The 21,351-nt window shown below is 42.6% G+C and overlaps 1 protein-coding gene across 2 annotated transcripts in view; it reads right to left on the minus strand.

Moving 5' to 3' along the window:
* The window catches only part of LOC105935326 (matrix metalloproteinase-16), a 93,172-nt gene that overhangs the window by 62,987 nt on the left and 8,834 nt on the right, over positions 1 to 21,351 (minus strand). Inside the window, exons 2-4 of one of the 2 annotated variants that reach the window (XM_012875679.3) lie at positions 5,337 to 5,485; positions 4,100 to 4,114; positions 3,761 to 3,883 (exon numbers count right to left, since the gene is read on the minus strand). In XM_012875679.3, coding sequence (XP_012731133.2) covers positions 3,761 to 3,883; positions 4,100 to 4,114; positions 5,337 to 5,485 — 287 coding nt within the window. The remainder of the gene's footprint in view (positions 1 to 3,760; positions 3,884 to 4,099; positions 4,115 to 5,336; positions 5,486 to 21,351) is intronic. The other variant, XM_012875680.3, reaches the window with a different exon arrangement.

Raw genomic sequence — 21,351 nt, forward strand, 5'->3', positions numbered from 1 at the left:
AACTAGAGGAAAACAAAACTATCCTATTTAACATAAGAAAAATACTACCTGCTAAACATGTTGATCATTTATAACATTGCAACCACAGACTAGATTGCATTTCACACAGCTTTCATGACAGTTATTTCTACGGTGGACAGAGGGCTTAAATATCCAGAAAAAAACAGGAAGGACAGGAACATACAAGGAATAACAGCAGACAAGGAAGGACACAACAAAGGGAGGACATAAGGAAGGTATGGAAGGAGGATACAATAAAGGAATGACAAGAAGGAATAAAGAAAGGATGCAAGGCAGGAAAGGAAGGAGGAAAGGCAGGACAGAAAGAAGGCCAGAATAAAGAACACAAGGAAGGAAGGAAGGAAGGAAGGAAGGAAGGAAGGAAGGAAGGAAGGAAGGAAGGAAGGAAGGAAGGAAAGGACATATAGAGGAATTCAGTAATGAAGGATTAGGAATATATGTAGGACACATTCAGAGGAGGAATATATTTAGGACGGAAGGAAGGAAGGGAAGGAAGGAAGGAATTGGGCCCCATTGAAGGGTCGGCAGGAAGGAATGAAGGAGAGAAGGAAGGAAGCGTCCTGAAGGAAGGAAGGAGGCAGACGGCCCGTACGGCATGCGTGCACTAAGTGCAATGAAGGAATGTAAGGGACACATTTCAAGGAAGGAAGGAAGGAAGGAAGGAAGGAAGGAAGGAAGGAAGGAAGGAAGGAAGGAAGGAAGGAAGGAAGGAAGGAAGGAAGGAAGGAAGGAAGGAAGGAAGGAAGGAAGGAAGGAAGGAAGGAAGGAAGGACGGACACAGTGAAAGTCACAACATTTACAATTTCAATAAAGAAGGAATTCTAGAAATGCAAAAAAAAAAAAAATCCATACTTATCCAAGCCTGGAAAATACTGAAATACATTCCAGACTTTTCTTGACTTTTCCTGACTTGCACATCTAAAAAAAAACATTTCTGGCCCTGTCACATATTCCCCCACCTGAACTGTTGATCTCTGCAGCTCCTCAAAAAGGTCCCATAGTCTCTTGGCTGAATCTGATTTGCCTTCCCTGTTGTTTGTTCACTAATGTTCTCTGACAAACCTCTGAAGCCGTCACCAAAGAGCTGGATTCATTAACTTACACACAGGTGGACTTTTTACCAGTGGAGTAACTCCTAAAGACAACTGATTGCTAATTTTCTTAGGATGCCGGCGTATTGGAGCATGTATAAAAAAATGTCGTATAATTTTCCTTCCATCATTACTTCACGACTTGGTGTTCCATAAATTAAAATCCCCACAAAACACGCAAAGGACGAAAAGGTTCCAGGGGTGCGAACGCTTTTGCGAGGCACTGAAACGAGAGATCTAATATGGCCAGGAAGACTTTCCCTCGAGTTGTTACATCAAGCTCCAAAACTTAAAAGAGATTAGAGGAACTCAAAGACGAATCTGCTGCATTACCCTTTGCACCAATTTGAGATAAAAGGAGCAGCTGCAGGCGCCGGGCTTTGGTCCACGTACAACAGAAACACACAGACGTACATACGTGCAGGCTAGCAGATCTGAGATGCTTCAAACTTATTACATAATTCCTCGGCTTCAGAGAGCACTCCTTGGCCTTCCACCAGGATTTCCTCCTCATCCTTCCTCTCCTAATGCCTTTCTTTCTGCAGCTGCTTCTCCTCCACACTTTCCTCCCTCCTCATTTTACACTCCTCCGCTCTTCATCAGGCCCGCTCATTTGCTTCCTTTCATTTGGGCGCCGACGCAGATGTGCCGCTCGCAGGACTAATTTTAAACCCGGTCCCAGCTGAGTTTCACCAAAAAAAAAAAAAAGGGAAAGTAACGTGGGCAGTTGCGGCATCCACAATGCAAAGTTCGACTTGGACCGTAGGTTATGATACCGAGATTAGATTGAGTGTGTAATACTGCTTATACAGTGATCTCCAAGGCGGAGAGAAAAAAGAAAAAAAAAAATGACAAAACAAGATCAATTGTAGAGGATTATTAGATGAAACATGGAGCTGGGGGCAAGAGACCGTCTAGCAGCGGAAAAAAATATTACAAAATGTGAGCTACTGCCGTCGCTAAATCAACAGAGTAATATTATATAACCGCGGCATGCTGTCCTATACATTACTGCTCATGGAGCTGGATGTCAGGGAGGGGGGTTGTGAATCATGAAACTGGTGATGAGCTCTCTGGTCCTAGATCTGCCGTGCAGACTGCTGCACTGCCTTGGCTTTAGAGCCAGGCTGGGATAAAGCCGGCTCTTTCACAGATTGAGGCTTTAACTCAGACTTTACCTAACCCTTGGTTCTGTATATTTTGAGTTGAAATCTCTGTCTGTTCTCTTTGGTTGGTGCTCATTTGCTCCATAAGTTGAACGATGCCACACTAATGTTCAACAGAGAGAGAAAAGAAGGGAAGTTGTGTTGGGTGAATTAGGACTTCCCCCCCCCCCAACATACAAGTTCTGTTGCACATTTAGTTAGAGTTCAGGTCTGGTCTGTAATCAGCAGTTCAAAAAGTGTAAAACTAGATTTATTACGATAATTAAAACGCCCACATTAAACACACCAACACTTTCCATTTTAGTTAAAATCTCTTCAAAGTTAGAGACTGATATGCATCGTTCTGGACGACTGTGGCTTGATGGGTTGAGTAGTCGTCTGGCAATCAGAAGGTTGTGGGTTCGATTCCAGCTTCCCCTTGCCACATGTTGATGTGCCCCTGGGCAAGGCACTTAACCCCAAATTGCCTACCGAGCTGCGTCTTGGTGTATGGGGAGTGTTGGCCTAGTGGTTAGAGCAGCCTGCTTGCACTCAGAAAAGGATGCAAGTACCCGGTTCAATCCCCAGCGCCTGCACTCTGGGTCCCTGAGCAAGACCCTTAACCCCAGAACGCTTCCCTCGAGCTGCACATGGCAGCCCACTGCTCCCCAAGGGTGATGGGTTAAAAGCAGAGAACAAATTTTGTTGTAATTTATGTTTCAATGACAACAAAGATTATACTACTTAATATTACTAAAAACAGAATATATTTCCCATCACTGAACGCATTGTGCCTAAATGCTACCTGTCCATGCAGACAACACGCTTCAGAGTGGATGCTGTTACTGAAGGAGGAAAAGTCTCAGTATCAGTGAGGTGTTTAAAACGAAGTCAGAGAAAGCACAGAGATATGAACTACATCCTGTGGAGACATGTCTGTGGTTCATCCAGGCTGAGAGAGAGATAGCAAGACCTCAGCAGGATGGGAAGAGTCCAGCCTATTTACTCTGTTTTGTCATGGAGCATGCTAGATTTGGAAATGCCTGCAGCCTTTGGGGGATCTCAGGGTTAGGTCAATCACTAATATGCGAGGTTAAAGACATGGAAATTTCACATCGTCATTTTGTCTTGCGACTGCTCTCTCACACAGATGCTCCTAAGATAAACAAGTAATAATAATACAAGGTAATAAAGAAGTAATATTTACTCACTACAGACTAAAATACATAGATTTTGAATTCTGTTGTATCTTTCCTTTTCATAGTTCTAAAAGAGAAACTAGACTTGACTGAAATTGCTATCAACAGGCTGAAGCTTTGCATAATTCGGAAAATGGAAATCGGCATCAAAACAGAGATCTAGTTAGACACATACTCACTGGAAATGCCAATAGACGATACTGAAATCGGCAGGTCTGAGCTCGGGGGGGGAAAAAACACCAATAGACAAGCAAACAAAAGCAGATCTACAGTGTAGTAGCTCAGGAATATCAAACCCACCCACCTGTATGTGATATGTTTATGTTGCCACTTCTGGCCCGTGAGGGCGTATCGTTTTTTCCTGACACTGAATCTGGACGCACCGCCGAGCTCGTCGGGAACCCCGCACCTGGGCCGCTTCATCCACCTGCAGGGTAAAGGTGAGGACACCGCAGATCAACACTCACAGGCATCATGTCGACTTTAAATACGTCGTGCAAGCTGAACAAAAGCCAATTCCAATCCCGGGTAGGACACGACGAACCAAAGAAAAAAAAAAAAAAAACTTAACACAATCCCAGACGTCAGATACATTAAAGTGTAATGCATCTGCAGACACGTATTAACACGAGCGGTGCCTCACCTTATGGTGTTATCCCTACATCAAGCCAGAGAAGCAGCAGTGGTGGGGGGGGGGAAAGCAGACACACTGTTAGCCCATCATATTTTACTCTGTTACAGCCCTGTGGTTGAACAGCTGTTAGTGCGCTGGCCACCACATTGAAATCTTACAGCTCACTGGCCAATCTGAGCTCATTTGTAGCACAGATGGTATTTTACTGTCGCTGACGACCGATTTCAGCGATCGTGGTTGGCAGGTAAAAGACGTCGAGTCAGGGCGCCTCGGTCAGAACTAAAGGCTATGCTCAGTTTACAGTAATTATCCGTTTTTTTGTCCTGAACCCTCTACTCCCATACAAGAGCGACTCTAATAAGGAATGCTTTGAAATACCACTTTGTGCAGATCTCATTGATTTGAGGGAGCATCGGGTTGGTTTTCTCTCGACTGCACTTTTTTTGTCTAAAAAGGAGACATCTGGCCGATTTCCTGAGGTCTGACTGATTGAAAAAGGAGTAAGCAATCACTGTCCCTGTTCTTCTTTTTTCCTCCGCTGGGCATTAACACTGAGGCACCTGGTAGCCTTTGATCTGACATCGGAGATGAGGCCTGTTTGATCAAATTAAAACAGCCCACTTAATCTATCTGGGGGGCAACTCTGTGTCTAGCAGAATCCCTCGCCGGTTGAACGGAGAATGCAGTAATCGTTGGCATCCCAGCCTCAATATGAACTCTCATCTTATTCCAAGAGAAGAAGAGACTTTTACTGAACAGTTTCCAAGATGGTTTTCTCTCTTTGTGAAAAGCATTTAGTTATGTTTGAGGCCCTTCATAAATTCAAATATGCCTTTATCTGTAGATCACGTCTTCAAAATGGAGAAAACAAATGACATCAGTCAAGTCGGAGGCCACATCTTCACACATGTGGGTTACTGGATTTTGGTTTGATCAGAGGTCATGAACTCTCATATATAAATAAAACTGCTACATCTTTCTGTCGTTCACACAAATTATTAAATACATGGAAGAATAACGTTTACATACAAGGGTACAAAATGTCAGAGGGAAAGGAGGTAATGGCAAAGGGTGGAGAGAATGATGGGTATACAGATAAAAAAGCTTAAAATTAACCCAGGCCCTGACTAATCAGTAGCATAGCAACTATTCTGAATATTATTTCAGAAATGGAACTTCATACATTTTTCAAGACATAAATCTGCTAAGCAATTGTTCAGGAAACTTGAAAAGGTGCATAACTCACTCTATAGTGTTGCTGTCCAGACTCCCTGTGACGTTTAGGCCGTAGCGGCGCTGCATGGCAGCGATAGCAGAATGCATGACTCTGGCTGAACGCAACACTGACATTCTTGGGTCTGCACGAGGTAGGTAGCCATACCTCTGGAGCCACGCCTGGAGGCAAGGAGACACGGAGGAAAGCATCAGACAAAGCTCATACACATGTAAAGGTGCTGGTGTCCAAAACACTGTAAACATAACATATTAAAAAGGAATAAAAAAAGTTATTGAAAAAAACATATTTTTTGGTGAAGATGTAACATCTTCGGTGATCCCACCCACTTTTCCACCAGGCAAACGTTTCAGGAACATCAAATCCAAAACTAACAGACTCAAAAACAGCTTCTTCACAAAAGCTGTGAGGGTTATCGCCCCCTGCTGAAAAGACTCTTAACTCTTAACTTATCAGGAATGTTTCATTGCACAGTTCTGTATATGAAGGTCTAAGAATAATGCAGAAACTCTACTGCAGACATGAATGTATCATCAAAGGAGCTTTGAGTGATTCATTTTAAGAAACCTCTAAATCACACTTTTTTTGTCTAGTTTGTTAAAAATAGTTATAGGATCTGCATGTAATGTAATATTACATTACATGCATCCCTTTATTGCAGATTTGACTTCTGTAAGTACTGTGGTTGCCAAGTGCCATCCTTTCTAACAGGACTACACAAGTTTGGGAAAATATTAAATATTTACTTTATTATTATAATTATTCTATAATTGCTGAACCTCTGTGATTGACAGGGGAGCACTAAAAAACTAATACAATTCCGATTCGACCAGTGGAAGTATTTGAAATGGATTCATTGGAGAAATATCAAGAAGTTTTATCTCCAGATCTCATGGAACTAGATCTCAGTGACATATAACTGAAATCTACATTAAAAATGGTGTTTATAAGGATGAAAGAAACATACAGATTTTTATAGGCTGTCATGCTCTTTGCCCTATCAGATAATCAGACCAGATATTAGCACCAGAGAGCGCGGGATGGGCTGTTGCCGGGGATTTGGATAAGCCGAGTTCTCAGTCTTCATCACGACAACGCTGAACGGATTCACAATTCTCTGCTGAAACAAAATAAAAAGCAAGCAAGTTTGTCTCGCCGTTTTGTGCAAAACGAGAAACACCATCATCTCAGTGTCAGAGAGAGACAACCGACGTAGACCATTTTGCTCCTAAATTCAGCGGAGCGCAGACAGTTTTGTTGAGCTGTTTCTGTCATCTGGGCGGCCCGCTGTTCGGGACGGCGCACGACACGCGCTGGCAATGAAATGTCTCTGAGCGGGGAGGGAAACGCCGCATGAGAGCGAGCAGTGAGAGGGGGGGGGGAGGCAAAAGCATTAACAAGTTGGGTGGAAACACGAGGCTTCTGTCCCACGGACCGAGCCTCCGGTGAGAGAACAAGCCGCAAAGGAGACGCACTTAGAGAGCTGCTGGTGTGGAATGGAGCTGATATTTGTAAATTTAGGCAATACATTTCTGGTGTTTTACAGTGGAATGGTACTCTGTTAATATGTAAATACCGTTTTACCTGAAAGTTTAGTTCTTTCCTGAAAATTAAATGATTATGTATATCACAGAGGAGATGGGATGCTCCTTGTTAACATCTTTTCCCCTGCGTGCTGTGAATGATCAGATCAGGTAGTTAAAAGTATGGGAATTACACTTTTTTTTATCATTTTCAAGTAACGTTATACCATTAGGCTTTCAGTCTCAGACTATAAGAAAACGCATAACAAGCCCAGAGCATGACAGATCCACTGCCCTGCTCTGCAGCTAGACATTTATTTTATTCTTATTTTGCTAACTATTCGGCACCTTATATAGGACCCTCAAAAGGTGGTGTTCTAGATGCAGAGAGACATCCTGGGTGTTTGTAGTAAAGCTAGTCAGGGGTGCTTGTTTAGTTTTTGTTTTTTTCTGGGAAAAAATCAATCTTAAAAACAATCCAACAGTGTCATTAACTAAATCAATAAATTTAGCATTGGTATCCGTCATACTGCATAACACTAGTTTTGTGTTATATATCCTCTACTTTATACTTAATAAACAAAAATAATAATAAATTAGACATAAATACAGTAAAAATAGGGAAGCATTGATCATGCTTTCCCTGCCTAATACACATTTCCCATTTTCTAAGGTCTGACTGTGATTCCTTTCCTAAGAACTGAAACATAAAAAGAAAACATTTGATGCAGATTCCCTAAGAGAGGAAGTAGTTTTAAAGGCAACAGCAAATGTATGCATGCTCTTCAAACAATAAATCTATTTACTTCTGCTGATTACCTCTCCAGCCTGCGTTAATTCATTGCTCTGGTGGAAACTGACCAACAGCTGATCCAGACACGTTCAGCACTGGTTTATCTGTGTCGACTAGCTCAGAGAGAGCAAAACATGCCTGCATTCTGTTTACTGAGCTCGACAGGTTGACATATTATTCACATGCTGTTGCAATCAGTCGACGTATGCCTCTGTCCGCGCTTCCTCTCACGTTGCTTTGCCATCTAAAATCCTGCTCCAGCATATTTTTTTGCACCATCTTTGCCTCTCCTCAGACATTTCCCTGCCGCCTCGCAGTCTCTTGTCTCGGCTCCCGTCAGCGGAGCGGTGAGAACATTTCAATGTGTTTCAGGTCCACAGGTGAAATCTTCATCCATCCGCTCAGCTGCTGAAGCTTCTCTGTTTCGCCGCCTCTCCCCGCCGAGCTGGCGTGCAAAAGCGCGCATGAAGCCGTTCAACACGAGGCGCTTGTAAACGAGATGCGCTGCCCAGCAGACATTTTGATGTTTAAATGAGAGTCGGCAGCAAAGACATTGGGGTTAGGGCGAGGGTTAACCCAAAACCCTGAGGTGGAGACAAACAGCTTGTTCTATCTAAACGGTAAGGGCTGTAAGGTAAAGCTAGAAGAAAGCTCTTAAAACTATGTAAAATGTGTTGCACCTTTAAATCTAGAGTCAAAGGTCAGTATCAAAGGTGATGGAAGAACGGGTCACAGGGTTCACCAAAGCGCGGTGAGAGCAGAGGAGGCCCTGTTTGGTCCGAACGAACGGACGAGCTGCTGTGGCTTCAATTATTGAGAAGCTAACGCTGGTTATGATAGGGCGGCATCAGAGTACACAGCGCGCTGCGGAGTAGCACACCCACAACGGTCCGGATATAAATACATTCATTTCCAACATTTAAATCCCATTTTTACGCCACGAAATCCTCAAATATTAGCTACAAGATCATTTGTGTAGTACTTACAGCTTCTTTTCTGTTAGTTTAGTGTGCATCTGATGCTAAAATACTGCTTGAATATAATTTATGCACACAGATACTGCGCAGTAAACAGGGTTCCCACACCTTGGTGAACATCAAATTCAAGGACCTTTCAATGACTTTCCAGGACCAATTTCCTCAAATTCAAGGACCACACGTGGCGGCATTTACCTACTGTGGCCGCTGAATAGGTTATCATATTTTAATACAATGCAAATTCAATAAAAGACTAAACGGCATAGAAGTTGTTGGGTCAGAAGCAATGCAAGAAAGTGGACTTAATTTATAGCCTACATTGATATTGATCATATTCATAACCTACATTTATATCCATAGTTCATGGCTATGCCATACTACAGTACATATAAGATTCCAAGCATTAGCCTACCGTTTCATGGAATTTTATGGAAAAAAGTGCAGCATTGAGATGTTCAGAATTATATCAATTTGTTTCACTTACTTTCATCTTTGATTAAGCTAGTTTTTGACTTTGACTCTGAAAAGTGTCTAAATATAGCGACAAAGTCGCTGAGTTGGTAACACTGCGTGAATGTAACCTATTGGACGCACGTAGGCCTAAACCGTAGCCTACCAACTAACGAAGAAGAGCGAACGTACTTTTGCAAATTAAAAGTGAACTTTCAACCCCACAAAAAAAGTCAAGGACTTTCAAGGACAAAGCGTTTTTTTGGCTGTTTTCAAGAACTTTCAAGGGCCTTGAATTTATTTTTTCAGTTTCACAAACTTTCAAGGATTTCAAGGACCCGTGGGAACCCTGAGTAAAGCTATCGCCCAAATAAAGCTGCAAAGGGCAGTGCTTCCAGCCAGCGCCGCTTTTATCCGATACAGAGACGTATTAAAGCCGTCAGAGAAACTATGAGCCGATCTAGACTGACAGTCGTTGCGTCGGATGGTCTGCCGCTGACAGGATGCTGGACGGTGTCCGTGGGCACGCAGGAGGCGAAGTGCTGTTCTTGTCCCGTGTGAGAGCGAGCCAGATAGATGGAGGCAGGGCGCGCAGGGTGTAGCTGTCATGCTTGTTCTTTATACACAACGCCACGGGGGAAACAGGCCGACAGAGAGGAGCACGTTCTGCACCAGCGGCAGACGCAGTAACACCAGTACCTCTGGTCACCGTGGTTCTTCCTACACCATGTTCTAAGGACTATCATACCGTCTGACCCCCTGACACTGACAGCTGCTAAACCAGGGCAGTCCTACACCAGAATCAGAGACTGACCTATCAAAAACGGATGGTAGGAAATATTTACACGCCATATCTTTAGCTGTAAAGTGCAGAAAAACAGCCAACAGCTTTAAAAATGGCCAGAGAAGGAGCCTCTGTTATGTGCAGCGGCATTATTGGTTATCGGTTATTCCACCATTGAGGACCAACGACAGAAAAGGCTTCGCTCCCTCTGAGCTTCCTCTTAGACCTCGGGACCTACAGGAGATGAAGTTCAGCTGACCTGAGGGACGAGAGGATGAGTAGGGATGAAGACGCTCAGAGAGGTACGGCGAGGAAAGTCATACAAACACTTAAAAACGAAAATAAGAATTTTAAAATGAACTTTAAAATGCACTGGGAGCCAATGGAGTGAGGTTAGAATAGGGGTAATACGCTCTGTTTTTGGAGAACCTGTTAAAAGACGCACAGCATGGAACTGAACCAGCTGTAGACGAGAAAGCAAAGACTGATTCACTCCACCAGAGTCCATTACAGTAATCCAGGCGGGATGATAGAAAAGCAGGGATCAACGTTTCAAGGAGTTGTCTTGACAGAAAGAATTTAAATTTAGCCAGCTGCCTTAAGTGATAAAAACATAATCTAACAACTGCTCTGATCTGACCATCTAAGTTAAAATCACTGTCTGACTTAAAGCCCAAATCAGTGACACTTAGTTTAAAATCCGCTGTCAGGGGTTTATGACTTCTTTGGCCCAGTTTTATTATCAGCAGGTCGTCAATGACAAATCTGACTGTTGTTTTCATTTATTGCATCAACGCTAAGACCCTCCACCTTTTCTTTTCTTTTTTTTTTTGGTCTATAGGTACACCAACCAATTGCATTTGTTTGAATGTCTTTTTTTTTTTTTGAGGTAAATGAAACATCAGCCAAAAGGTGAGAGCATGTTCTTTGGTGCATCAATGAAAAACTATAAGATCAGTCATTTTATTCTTTTATGTAGCACAGCCCCTTGCACAAAAAAAAAAAAAAAAAAAAAGCAGTCTGTACCACCCAGGACAATCTGATCAGTGCATCTGCAGTTAAACACGTTGCACTTCTTGAAACACATCATAAACACAAACAAATGCCTGAAATAAACAGAAACTAATGAGAAAGGCACCATTTTTCTATAACAGGGTCTGAATAGATCTTTGATGTTTGAAAGCCAATGTCCTCTCGATATCATTAGAGGTGGTAGCTGTTACATCAGTGTTTGCAGCGTTTATGATTTCAAAATTAGATCTAATTATATTCAAAATGGGACGCTGCACGGTGCAACAGTGCAGAAACATTTGGGCTGTGGGTCTGGGTTAGGGACTAGCAAACTTCATCTAGGTTCACCTGCCAAAAACTGCTGCACATGCTCAAATATGTTACCATGGTGCAAACTTTCAAAGATTAAATCTGAGTCTTTGATCTTTTTTCCTTCATCGTGACAAAGATTATAGGTCAGGTCTCGGGTTTTACTTGATTAGCGTCTTCTGACCTCTTCGGGACACGGTCCACAAAGAGTGCATCGCGATGTGAGCACCTTAATCCGTGTATTTTTTTTAAAAACAAAATGACATTAAACTGATGTGGAGGTAAAGCTTCCACATTCTTCTAGTCTTAATGAGAAATATCCCACAGATCTGCTTCGCTAAATCAGAGCAGAGCGTTTCTTCTGATCCTTCTAGTCATCAATCTCTTCTTATCTGTGTCTGTTTGCCTTCTAAAACCTCCCTTCTCTGCTGCCCACCTGTCCTGCTCATTGATTCACTCTTTCACACAGTGATCTACGGTGGCCGGCGTTCTGCAGATTCCTGAGAGCGGGAGGCTCTGGCTCGACAGCCTTATTCATTCGATGGGACAGAAATTCCTCCCCATCCTCTGCTCTGCAAATGGATGGAAACGAGAGAGAGAGAGGCGGACCGAGACGGCGCTTGTGCAGCATGTATTGTGCCGGGATCCCTAGGAAATGTACGACGTGTGACAGTAAACAGGAAAACATCGAGGCTGTTTTGTAGCAGAAAAAGGGGTTACAGCTGCGGGAACTTTAAATGTAAACACATTGAAAGCACGCCAAATGCTAATTTTAGTCTTTAATCTTTGCAACCGCATCAATCCAACAAAGCCCACAAAAGAAACCCATGGATCTTCTCAGTGCAATTAAACTGTATAATTCTAAGAGGTTCGGGTACTCTCTGAGAGCAGAAAGTGCAGTGTTTAATGATTTTTTTAGCCCTCTCCAGAAACACGGGCACTGGTGAAGAAAAGAGAGAATCCACTGATGATGTCCTGATGATGTATCTGTACCTACTTTAGGGGGAGGGGGGGGGGTCTGCACTTCATTTCACATCACTTTGAAGTGGATTGCTCTCATAGACGTCTGATATGAAAGCAGTGTTGTCTGAGATCACCAATGTCCGCTCTTGCAACTTTTATTTAAAAAACAAAATGTACAGCTCCTACAAAGGTTCTCTGTTCAACATTTAAAGGACTCTTTAGTCCCTTTATAAATGCATTTCTGCAGAAAAATACGGTTAATATTTTCCCTAGACCTGTACTTTAAATCTTGGACAATCTGTAAGCAGCAAAGCATGGTTAAAAACAAGGCAAAGCCAGAGTCACCATAAGTAAAAGCTGCTGTGGGTTAACCTAAGAAGGTGATGTGGGAACTAGGTCATGAAAGTGACTGAGATGCCTTGTCCTCCTCCCAATGCCTCACACAGCCACTGAACGGAGGTGAACTCTGAGCACTCACGTCCCCAGGGTCCCCCCCCCCCCCTCTCTCTCTGTCGGCACACTGGTCGCCCCCACTACTCGACAAATAGAAGGCGGCCCAATCGGCCGATGGGTGCCATCTTGTGAGGCGGCAGGATCGCTTCATTATGGATGAGATCCGGCTCAGAAAGTCTGGTCAGCATGGCAACGGCGCGGACAACATGTGGCAGCCGGACGTCATTGGCATTCAAGACCAATCAGCTGATAAGAGCTCAAGTCACCTCCAGTTACAAGGCACACGTGTGCATTAATAGTTCATGGGGAGTGGAGAGCAGGAGTTTAGTCTCAGTCAGTATGCAGAGGCGTCAGGACGGAGCTCCTGTGACATCGTCAGGCACAAGTCTAAAAAGGCCTTTTTTTTGGAGAAGATAAGATATTGAACTGCATGCGTGTATGTTACAGGCACATTATAGCTGTAGTAGGTAACTTTTGCACAGATGTATTTGTTACATATTTGTTAAACTGTCACTGTGTCCTGACAGTAAAATATGAGACAGACAATGTGTGGGGGGAAAAAATCAAACTCCCCTGGCTCCTCCCTGGTGTCCTACTGCCTTTTGCAGAAATACACCGCTCCCGGTCAGAAACAACCAATCAGAGCCACCTGCTCAAAACACAAAGACAGGTAAACATCGGAGCAGCACAGCAGGCTCCGCAGTGGGGGAGCACCGGTAAAGAAAGAGCTGTGGTGCAGAAAAAAAGCAAGAAGGGGGGACCTGTGAGGTGTGCTTGTTCATGATTTTCTCCAAACTCCACACGGCATCTTTAAAGAGTCCATTGAAGGTATAAAAAGGGACTAAATGAAAACCGTAACATGACTTAATTATGTGACTTAACTATGTATATAGAGACATATAACTAATTTTTGCATACACATATGGTTTGGAAGTTTAAAAAATTGTTTAGTGACTTGAACTGGCAAATTCTTGTTTAAAGTGGCTATGACCAATAATTGGCTGGTCAAAAACTCATTTATCCATTCGATTTTTAATCAGCGAATGCACCTAAGTGCTACCATTGAAATGTTTGTGAAACCAAACAGTCCAAACTTTCGTCAATGTTGCAGTAGACAGAGAGAGGGACTTTTTAGCAAAAAACAGGAAAACTCAACTTCTAATATTTAATGATCTGTTTTATCCTTTTTGGCCTGGAACCTCTGTCCGTCTTGGAACACGTTACATAAATTTGCTACCAGTTTGGAAAACTCAAAGTTAAGCTCACTGTGCTTAATTTCCCAAGGGAGTGCACGTGGGAACTGCGGTATTTAGTAATGCTTTCCGCATTTACTGCTAACATAAGGTGCTGAAGACAGTTTAAAATATCACCTGCGTAATCGTTGTCTTTGTTTAAAAAAAAACTCTTCTACGGCGACTAATCTGTGCTAACTTTAATCTCCTAAAGAGAAATATGAACCAGCTACACTCCATATTGGTAAGTCAAAATTTGAAAAATGCTTGAAATGGGTAAAAAATCTCTGATTAGTTTTGTTTGTTGAACAAATTCTGTTCGCTTCACCTGCACAAAAGGAATAACAGAAATTGTTCTGGAACAATGGCAGTTGTGTTTTGTTCGTGCCACTGACACAAACTGATCCATTACTATTAGCTGCATGGTACCTGGATGTTTGGCCAGGCAGATTTGCTGCTTGAAGGTCTCAGATGACCAACAGGATATTTCACCACAGAATTGCACTAATCAGTCAGGCTGACTACACGTACACTTTTTTTTCCCCCCATCCAGCTCACCTATTCAGTGAAGGATTTCAGTCCACACAGAAATGCAGGCAGAATACGGTTAGCTCCCTGCTAGGCTAGAAAATCACATGTGAAAGACTTTGAGCGGCGCCTTCTTTATTTCACCAAAAACAGGTCAACCAATTCCTTAAGGGTCTGTTCGACCATTACTGGTTAAGCACATCCAGCCAGTAACACATTACACATTCACCAAGCACAGATATAATAACAAATGTCCTGTCATTCTTCCATGCTGCTCTGCATTAACCTTCCTGTCACACAGCAGGTGGGGATGGTTTAAAAAAAAAACACCCACAGTGCTTCTGTTTGTCCAGTTACAGATTTGAGACAGAAAACTCAAAGGTGACCACATTTTTAGGCCCAGGTGAACCGTCAAAACGTGACCCGGTCCTCCTGGGGTTGCTTGGCCGCCTCTGACCAGCCTGAATTATTTACACACTAGACCGCTGGAGATTGTGCCAGGGTCGCCAAGGCAACTGCTGCCTTTTTTTTTTTTATGCCAGCATGATAAACCACAAATCCACACACACACACACACACACACACACACACATGCATTAATTCAAGCTACTGTGCCTAAATTGATTACTTTGGAATCCCAGCAGGAAAAACACATGACTCTCAACGAGGTACAAACTATCATGAGAAGCTCATGATCTCTGACATGGTGTGATGATTGCACCGGCTGAACAGGGCATTGCTGCATCCAAAGCCCCCGGGTGTCTACGGAGTCACAGACACACGCATCTGTTTTAACGCGTGCTGTGTCTGCTATTTTGGTGGCCCCATTAGGATAAAATGCCACAAAAATGTCACCCAAAAAATGTCACGGTGTGATCATACATACTGAACAGTGACTCTACAGCAGACAGTGTTTGGAGGTTTTTAGGGGCTTGAAACAGAGATCAGAACCTTGTGGACAATTTCTAGTGTTTAAAATGCTTTGAGCTGTGGATGCAGATTATAATAAAGGAAGATATAAGAACAGCTTTGAAGATAGCTTTTTCATCTTCTGCTTTTAATAACCATTGATTATTTATATTAGTAACAGATGTGGCATTGCACCCTTTGGTGGACAGAGCAATGGCAACACGACAGAGCTTGATAACAAATGGTACAACGATTACAGTATTGACATTCTAAACTGTCTCTAGCGCCATATATTAGCAGTTAGCATTGCTAAATCAGCAGTCTCTCTGTGTTTTCTAGAGAACGTAGAGATTTTCAAACAGCTGCTAACATTTCCATATCCAGCATACTCCATAGCAAAGATTGAAAGCTCAAGATTCCGAAAAAAATAAGCTCTGTCTGTTATCGGTTTATTATTATTATTATTATTATTATTATTATTATTATTATTATTGTCGCACACAAGAAGCTAGCTGTGATGCGTCTGAAAATATGCAGTTATGTCGTGCCAAGCTTCTGCTGCCATGTTAGAACTATCCCACCTGCTTAGTGATCCCAGGACTTTTTGGGGATCTTGTTGTAGAGTGTGGGGATCGCCGTGTCCTGTACACAAATACCCCTGGTCCTCGATGACCGAAGAGGGTCACAAATCTCTTTTAATAGAAGTTGTAGCAAGCAGAATTTACTTTGTCTTTTCCAACTAAAGGGAAACTCTGAGATCACTTGGCTGATGGGCTTCCAGTTGATGGTGTCAGACTACCAGCTGTTCCTCTTCCATATCTAACAAAATAAATGTCGGGGGGGGGGGGGCTACAAAGCCTGTTTGAGTTTCAAATAGGCTTGTCTGGCTAAAACAACAAAAAGATAATAATTCAGTCACCAGCTGATACGTTGGTGGACCTCCAACTTGGACGAATGGAAAAGAGCGGGTTAAAAAAGGCTCGGTGGTTGAATGGGGGCTGTTGTAGCTATCATGCTAGAAGTTATGGGATGGACAAATAAAAAACAAAACTCATAAAACACTGAGTGTAAAATACACACACGCACACACAGACTAGTGTTTTACCATTTCATTCAAAAGCCATATTCACAGCCCCAAATAGGACGCCCCACAGGCGACGCTTAATGTGACGATTAGTCATATTAAAGATTTAACACCCCAGTAAGCCGTGACCAAAGACATGTCTCGGAAAGGGAGAGAACGTCTGCCCGCCCCCAGAAAGGAGGACAAGAAACAATACGTAACAGTAACAAGCGCTGAGGAGTGTCAGATCTTTGCGCATATGTGCCGATAAATCATTTAGGTCAGCGAAGGTGTTGTTGTGTTTGTATCTGGGTGAGCAGACTGACACAGACACCCCGGTGGTCCAGAAATGTGCTGTGCTACCACAGCCAAATGACGCAATCCATATGACTGCTCCAGGGTGAGACACGTCCAGAACAATACACCAATCAGTGTGCCTTCAAGCTCTCTGTATGGCATAGGCTGAATGCGAACAGCATAATAAACATCTTTATTTTGTTAAAAATGAGAAAACCCAATTACAACTGACTGGAGCTTGATGCAAATAAATAAAAAACCCAGTTGCATTTTTTGTGTGATTGATGGGACAGAAAAGGCAAACATAATCACTTTTACAGTAACTGCCCTGGGAACGAGCCCCTGCTGCATAGGGAAGTGATGCATTTTCAATTTTAGGCTATTTTGCTGAATTGTGTAGAGTAGATAAGTAGTTAATGCCAATGCCGATAACCACCAGGGAGCGGGAAAGAAACGTTCAAACTTCATTAACAGAAAGTTCAAGGAAAAAAAAACACAAAAAGTACGCTGACTGGCTGCCAAGCAATTTCTGGGAAACGGCAGAGCAAAAAAACACAGAGCCGACAAGCGCCTGTCGTTAAAAATAGCATGCAAGATCTATTAGCCTAGTTATCTGTTGTCTGTGGTTCTATTCCAGCCCGAATTAAAACGTCTCCTTTGCTCCAGTGACCTGCAGGACTGTGGCTGCACGCAGGCAAATGAACTCGACCACCCTACAGTAGCAACAGGCAACAGACATTAATAAAAAAAATCCCTAGAAGCTGTTAAACTCAGTTCTAGAAGTGGCGTGTGTTTCAAAGAGACTCTCACACACACACACACACTCATTTACATACGCCGCTTTCCACTGTTCAGGTGCCGAAAACCCGCCGACTGGGGAGATGAGGTGAGACCGTTATGAAATGCTGTTGTTTTTTCATGATGTTGTCTGCTCTTTACATCGCCAACCATCCCAAAAGCACTGTTTTCAGGATTTGTGCAGCTTGTTCAAGTACCACATGATAAACAAAAACAAATATGGCAAATATCTTAGCAAAAGAAATGGTTAGTTAGTTTTTTTGTTGTTGTTTTTGTTGTTCCTTTTTTGCAGCTAAAACTGTCTTATTGTAAGTTTAGGCATTTAAGTTCCAAACATTTATGTTACATTATCCACTACCACCTCCAACAAGGCTTGAAAACGAGGAATTTAATAGTTGACCAAAACGTGTCGGCACCTTCTATGCCGCTTACTACAATCTTTAGGAAGGCGTAAGTGTAAAAACACCTCACAGTAAAATTAACTTTACCTCCCTTATTTGATCAAGCTAGGTAAAAAACACTGCTCAAGAAATTAAAGGAGCACTTTTTAATCATAGCACAACAAGAAATTAGTTAAACTTGTGAAATATTGATCTTGTTGGCTATTTTGGTGTTAATGAAATTAACAAGCGCACTACAGGACGGCTATAAGACGTCTTTAAAAACAGGAATGGTTTAGCAGGTGGAGGCCACAGACATTTTCTCTCGCCTTATTTTGAAGGCTTTTCAGCAGTTTTTGAATTTGACCAGGGTCAGTGTCACTACTGGTTGCACAAGGTGATACCTGGACCCCGTACAGGTTGCTCTGGGACTTCAACTTCACCAGGACGGCGCAATGCATGTCACTGAGAGGTTTGCTGCGTCTTCCAGCACAGTCTCAAGCGCGTGGAGAAGAATACGGGCGACAGACAGTCACTCTAGGAGAGCTTGACAGGACCGTAGAAGGTCCTTAACCCATCAACAGGACTGGTATCTGCACCTCTTTGCAAGGCAAGACAGGATGAGTACAGCCAGAGCCCTACAAAGTGATCTCCAGCAGGTCACTGGTGTAAATGTCTCTGACCAAACCATTAGGAACAGACTTCATGAGGGAGGGCTGAATGCCCGACATCCATCATTAGCTCCTGTGCTTATTATCTGGCCACTGTGGAGCTCGACTGGCATTTGCTTGAGAATACAGGAACTGGTAGGTCTGACGTTGGCGTCCTGTTCTTTTCACAGATGACTGCAGGCTCACTCTAACCTCATGTGGCAGACGTGAAAGGGTCTAAGCAGGGTGTCTCCTCCCTGGTCATGATCTGGGAGGAGATGCCCAAAGGACACCATACTGTAAGCCAGTGGTCTCCAGTCTCCTGCAATGTTGAGATGCGTCTCTGCGTCAACACACCTGATTTCCATATGAGCCCATTTGCAGCGCTTGTCTGCATGCTAGTCAGGTAGTTTAGCCGTTTGATTCCAGGTGTGTAGGGCAAGGGACACATCTAAAAGTTGTCCTGGAGGATTTGAGTTTGAGACCACTGCAATACATCATCTCACAAGGAGCATGCCCCATTGTTGTCAGGCGTACATACAAGGATGCAGGAGCCAGACAAATTACTGAGTCCCATTATGAGTTGCTGCAAAAGCATTTTAACAAATTGGACTAGACTACCGCATCGGTTTTTCAGTTTCACTTTCTTGGTGAATTTGGATTAAGCCCCCTATGGATTTACAATTTCCATTTTGATCAAATGATGTGTCATTATTTTGTTGCCAACTCATTACTTTTCAAAAAGTTAATTTGATTGTTTTTCACCGTTGATGCAGTGTAGATCTGTCTGGAGAAATTGAAGCTGGTGTTAAAAGCAGGAAAACACAAAATCCTTTTTTGTATTGCTCTCTCCCTTTTCTCTCCTCTTTATCTTTCACCTGTTTCTCATTTTTTTTGTCCTCTTCTACCTTCCTGCGTCAGTGTCCATTTAACATGAAAAACACATAAAAAAATTAGTTTTTCAAATTCATCTCTTTCCTCAGAATACATAACTTTCCAAGGTAAAACTGTCGAGCTAGTCACAAGTTAAAAGTACCTAAGAATAATTATCGACGTGTAGCTTTCTTTTAAAGTTTATCTTAAACATTTGATCTCCAAATTAAGGGTTAGAGTCGATTTCTATTACAGAAACAAGTCATGCTTCTCCCTCAGAGCTCAAAAGCTTCTAATATCAGACACTTTTCTGCCTGTACTTAATTGACGTGGAGCCGCCTGTCAATCAATCTTAGAGGCCTGTCGGTAACTGACCAATCTGCAATCGCAATTTGTCCCAATGTGAAATGGCCCTTAGCTGTGGTAGCTTACCCCCGACAGCACTGCAGGCTGGCCGTGGGATTTTACTTTACAAGTCCGTAGCAGTTAGAGGGATTTTGTTAAAAAAAAAAAAAAACTTCGGCAAAAATGGTTAAACATTGTCAGTGGGGATAGTACAATTCAGACATGCATTATCCCGAATGTTCAGAGGGTGGAATGCATATTGTTCCTTTCTCAAAACCTAAAAGGAGACTAGAAAAAGGTCAAAGTTGGATAAAGGCATGTTCGTCTCTACAATTTTTATTCATAATTGAAGAATAAAAGGGTAACGCTTATTGTTGTGCTGTGTTTTATGTTTCCTGTATATATCTCGGCTGCTACTTCTGGTTGCATAAGCTGAATAGTTCTCAGATATGATTTGTTAAAAGGATTCCAATTTGGCACAAAGCGTTTAATAGAAAGTGTAATGTAAACTTTGCTCTCCTACATACAGAATATGACTTTTAATTATTGCCATGGATAGCTCAATGGCAGCATGAAAACATCTGCTGCAGTAGATAATTTAAGTTAGTAACATATTTTAAGTGGAGTATAAGTTAGGTAATTTAAACTTGGGCTTTAAAGGACCAATAAGAAAAATGTCATTACTTTAGATAGAAAGAACTAAAAAATACTTTTGTGAAGAACTAAAAGTATCTTTTTAGATGGACATGGTTAAACATCACATGCAATCTCTCTGTGTTGTTCTCCAGTCTCGTTTACATATCCGTTACTTACTTCTTCACTAGACATGTTCCTCCAAAAGGTGATGCTGCGTATTTATTCTTTGCAAATATGCGCACATGAGTCGATGGGTGAGAAGGGAAATGGGGGAGCTAGAGCGAGGTAAAGGCAGGCGTGGCTTGATACACATCTTGTTTTGGTCCACAGACAGTGGACCAAAGCTCAACATAGCGGTGAAAATATCAGTTATTGCTCCTCTAAGGTTGATTTATCAGTGGTTACCTTGAAATAACTTCACTTGACTTTGATGTGCAGCTGGTTTGCAGATGCTCTCCATCTTTTTGCCTTATTGTTGGTAGATAAGGCAAAAACGCCTGTGGTGACGCTGTGAGCTTCACTATCACTGCCATTACGTCTTTGTTGTTGGGCGTTAGAGCCACCTGGGGTACAAATCTGCGTGGGCGGAGCGATCTCACAGTTTATTTGTGCTTCAACCAGCTGCCTACAGCCCTTGACTCTGGTGCACCGTTGTGCTCTGAGCTTTTCCACTGGTTTTAGCCACTTCATCCTCCTCCACCCGCTAAGACCTGCATGCATGCCTTCCTGAAATCCAAGGCGACATGCACACTGGAGGCTCCTAATGGGTTGGTTCCTACTTATTTATGCACTTTTCTCTGGAGAATGAAAGCCGTTATGCCTAACAATCGAATGACACTTTATATTTCTCTGCTTCTTGGGTTGGAACTGAACCGTGAAAGAAAGCTTTCAGTTTTTCTGTCTCCTCCGCTTAGAAAGGCTCCCAGCCTGAACTGAGACTGTTAGAACTTGTTTCACTGAAAGCCTACTGCTCTGTCTTAAGAAAATGGCAATGGAAATCCTTCAAACAGTGCCTTTGTGTTAAATCTGAAATGATTATTTAAATGAGTTATC

The sequence above is a fragment of the Fundulus heteroclitus genome, chromosome 21 (assembly GCF_011125445.2).
Source record: "Fundulus heteroclitus isolate FHET01 chromosome 21, MU-UCD_Fhet_4.1, whole genome shotgun sequence".
In the NCBI taxonomy this organism is placed as follows: Eukaryota; Metazoa; Chordata; class Actinopteri; order Cyprinodontiformes; family Fundulidae; genus Fundulus; species Fundulus heteroclitus.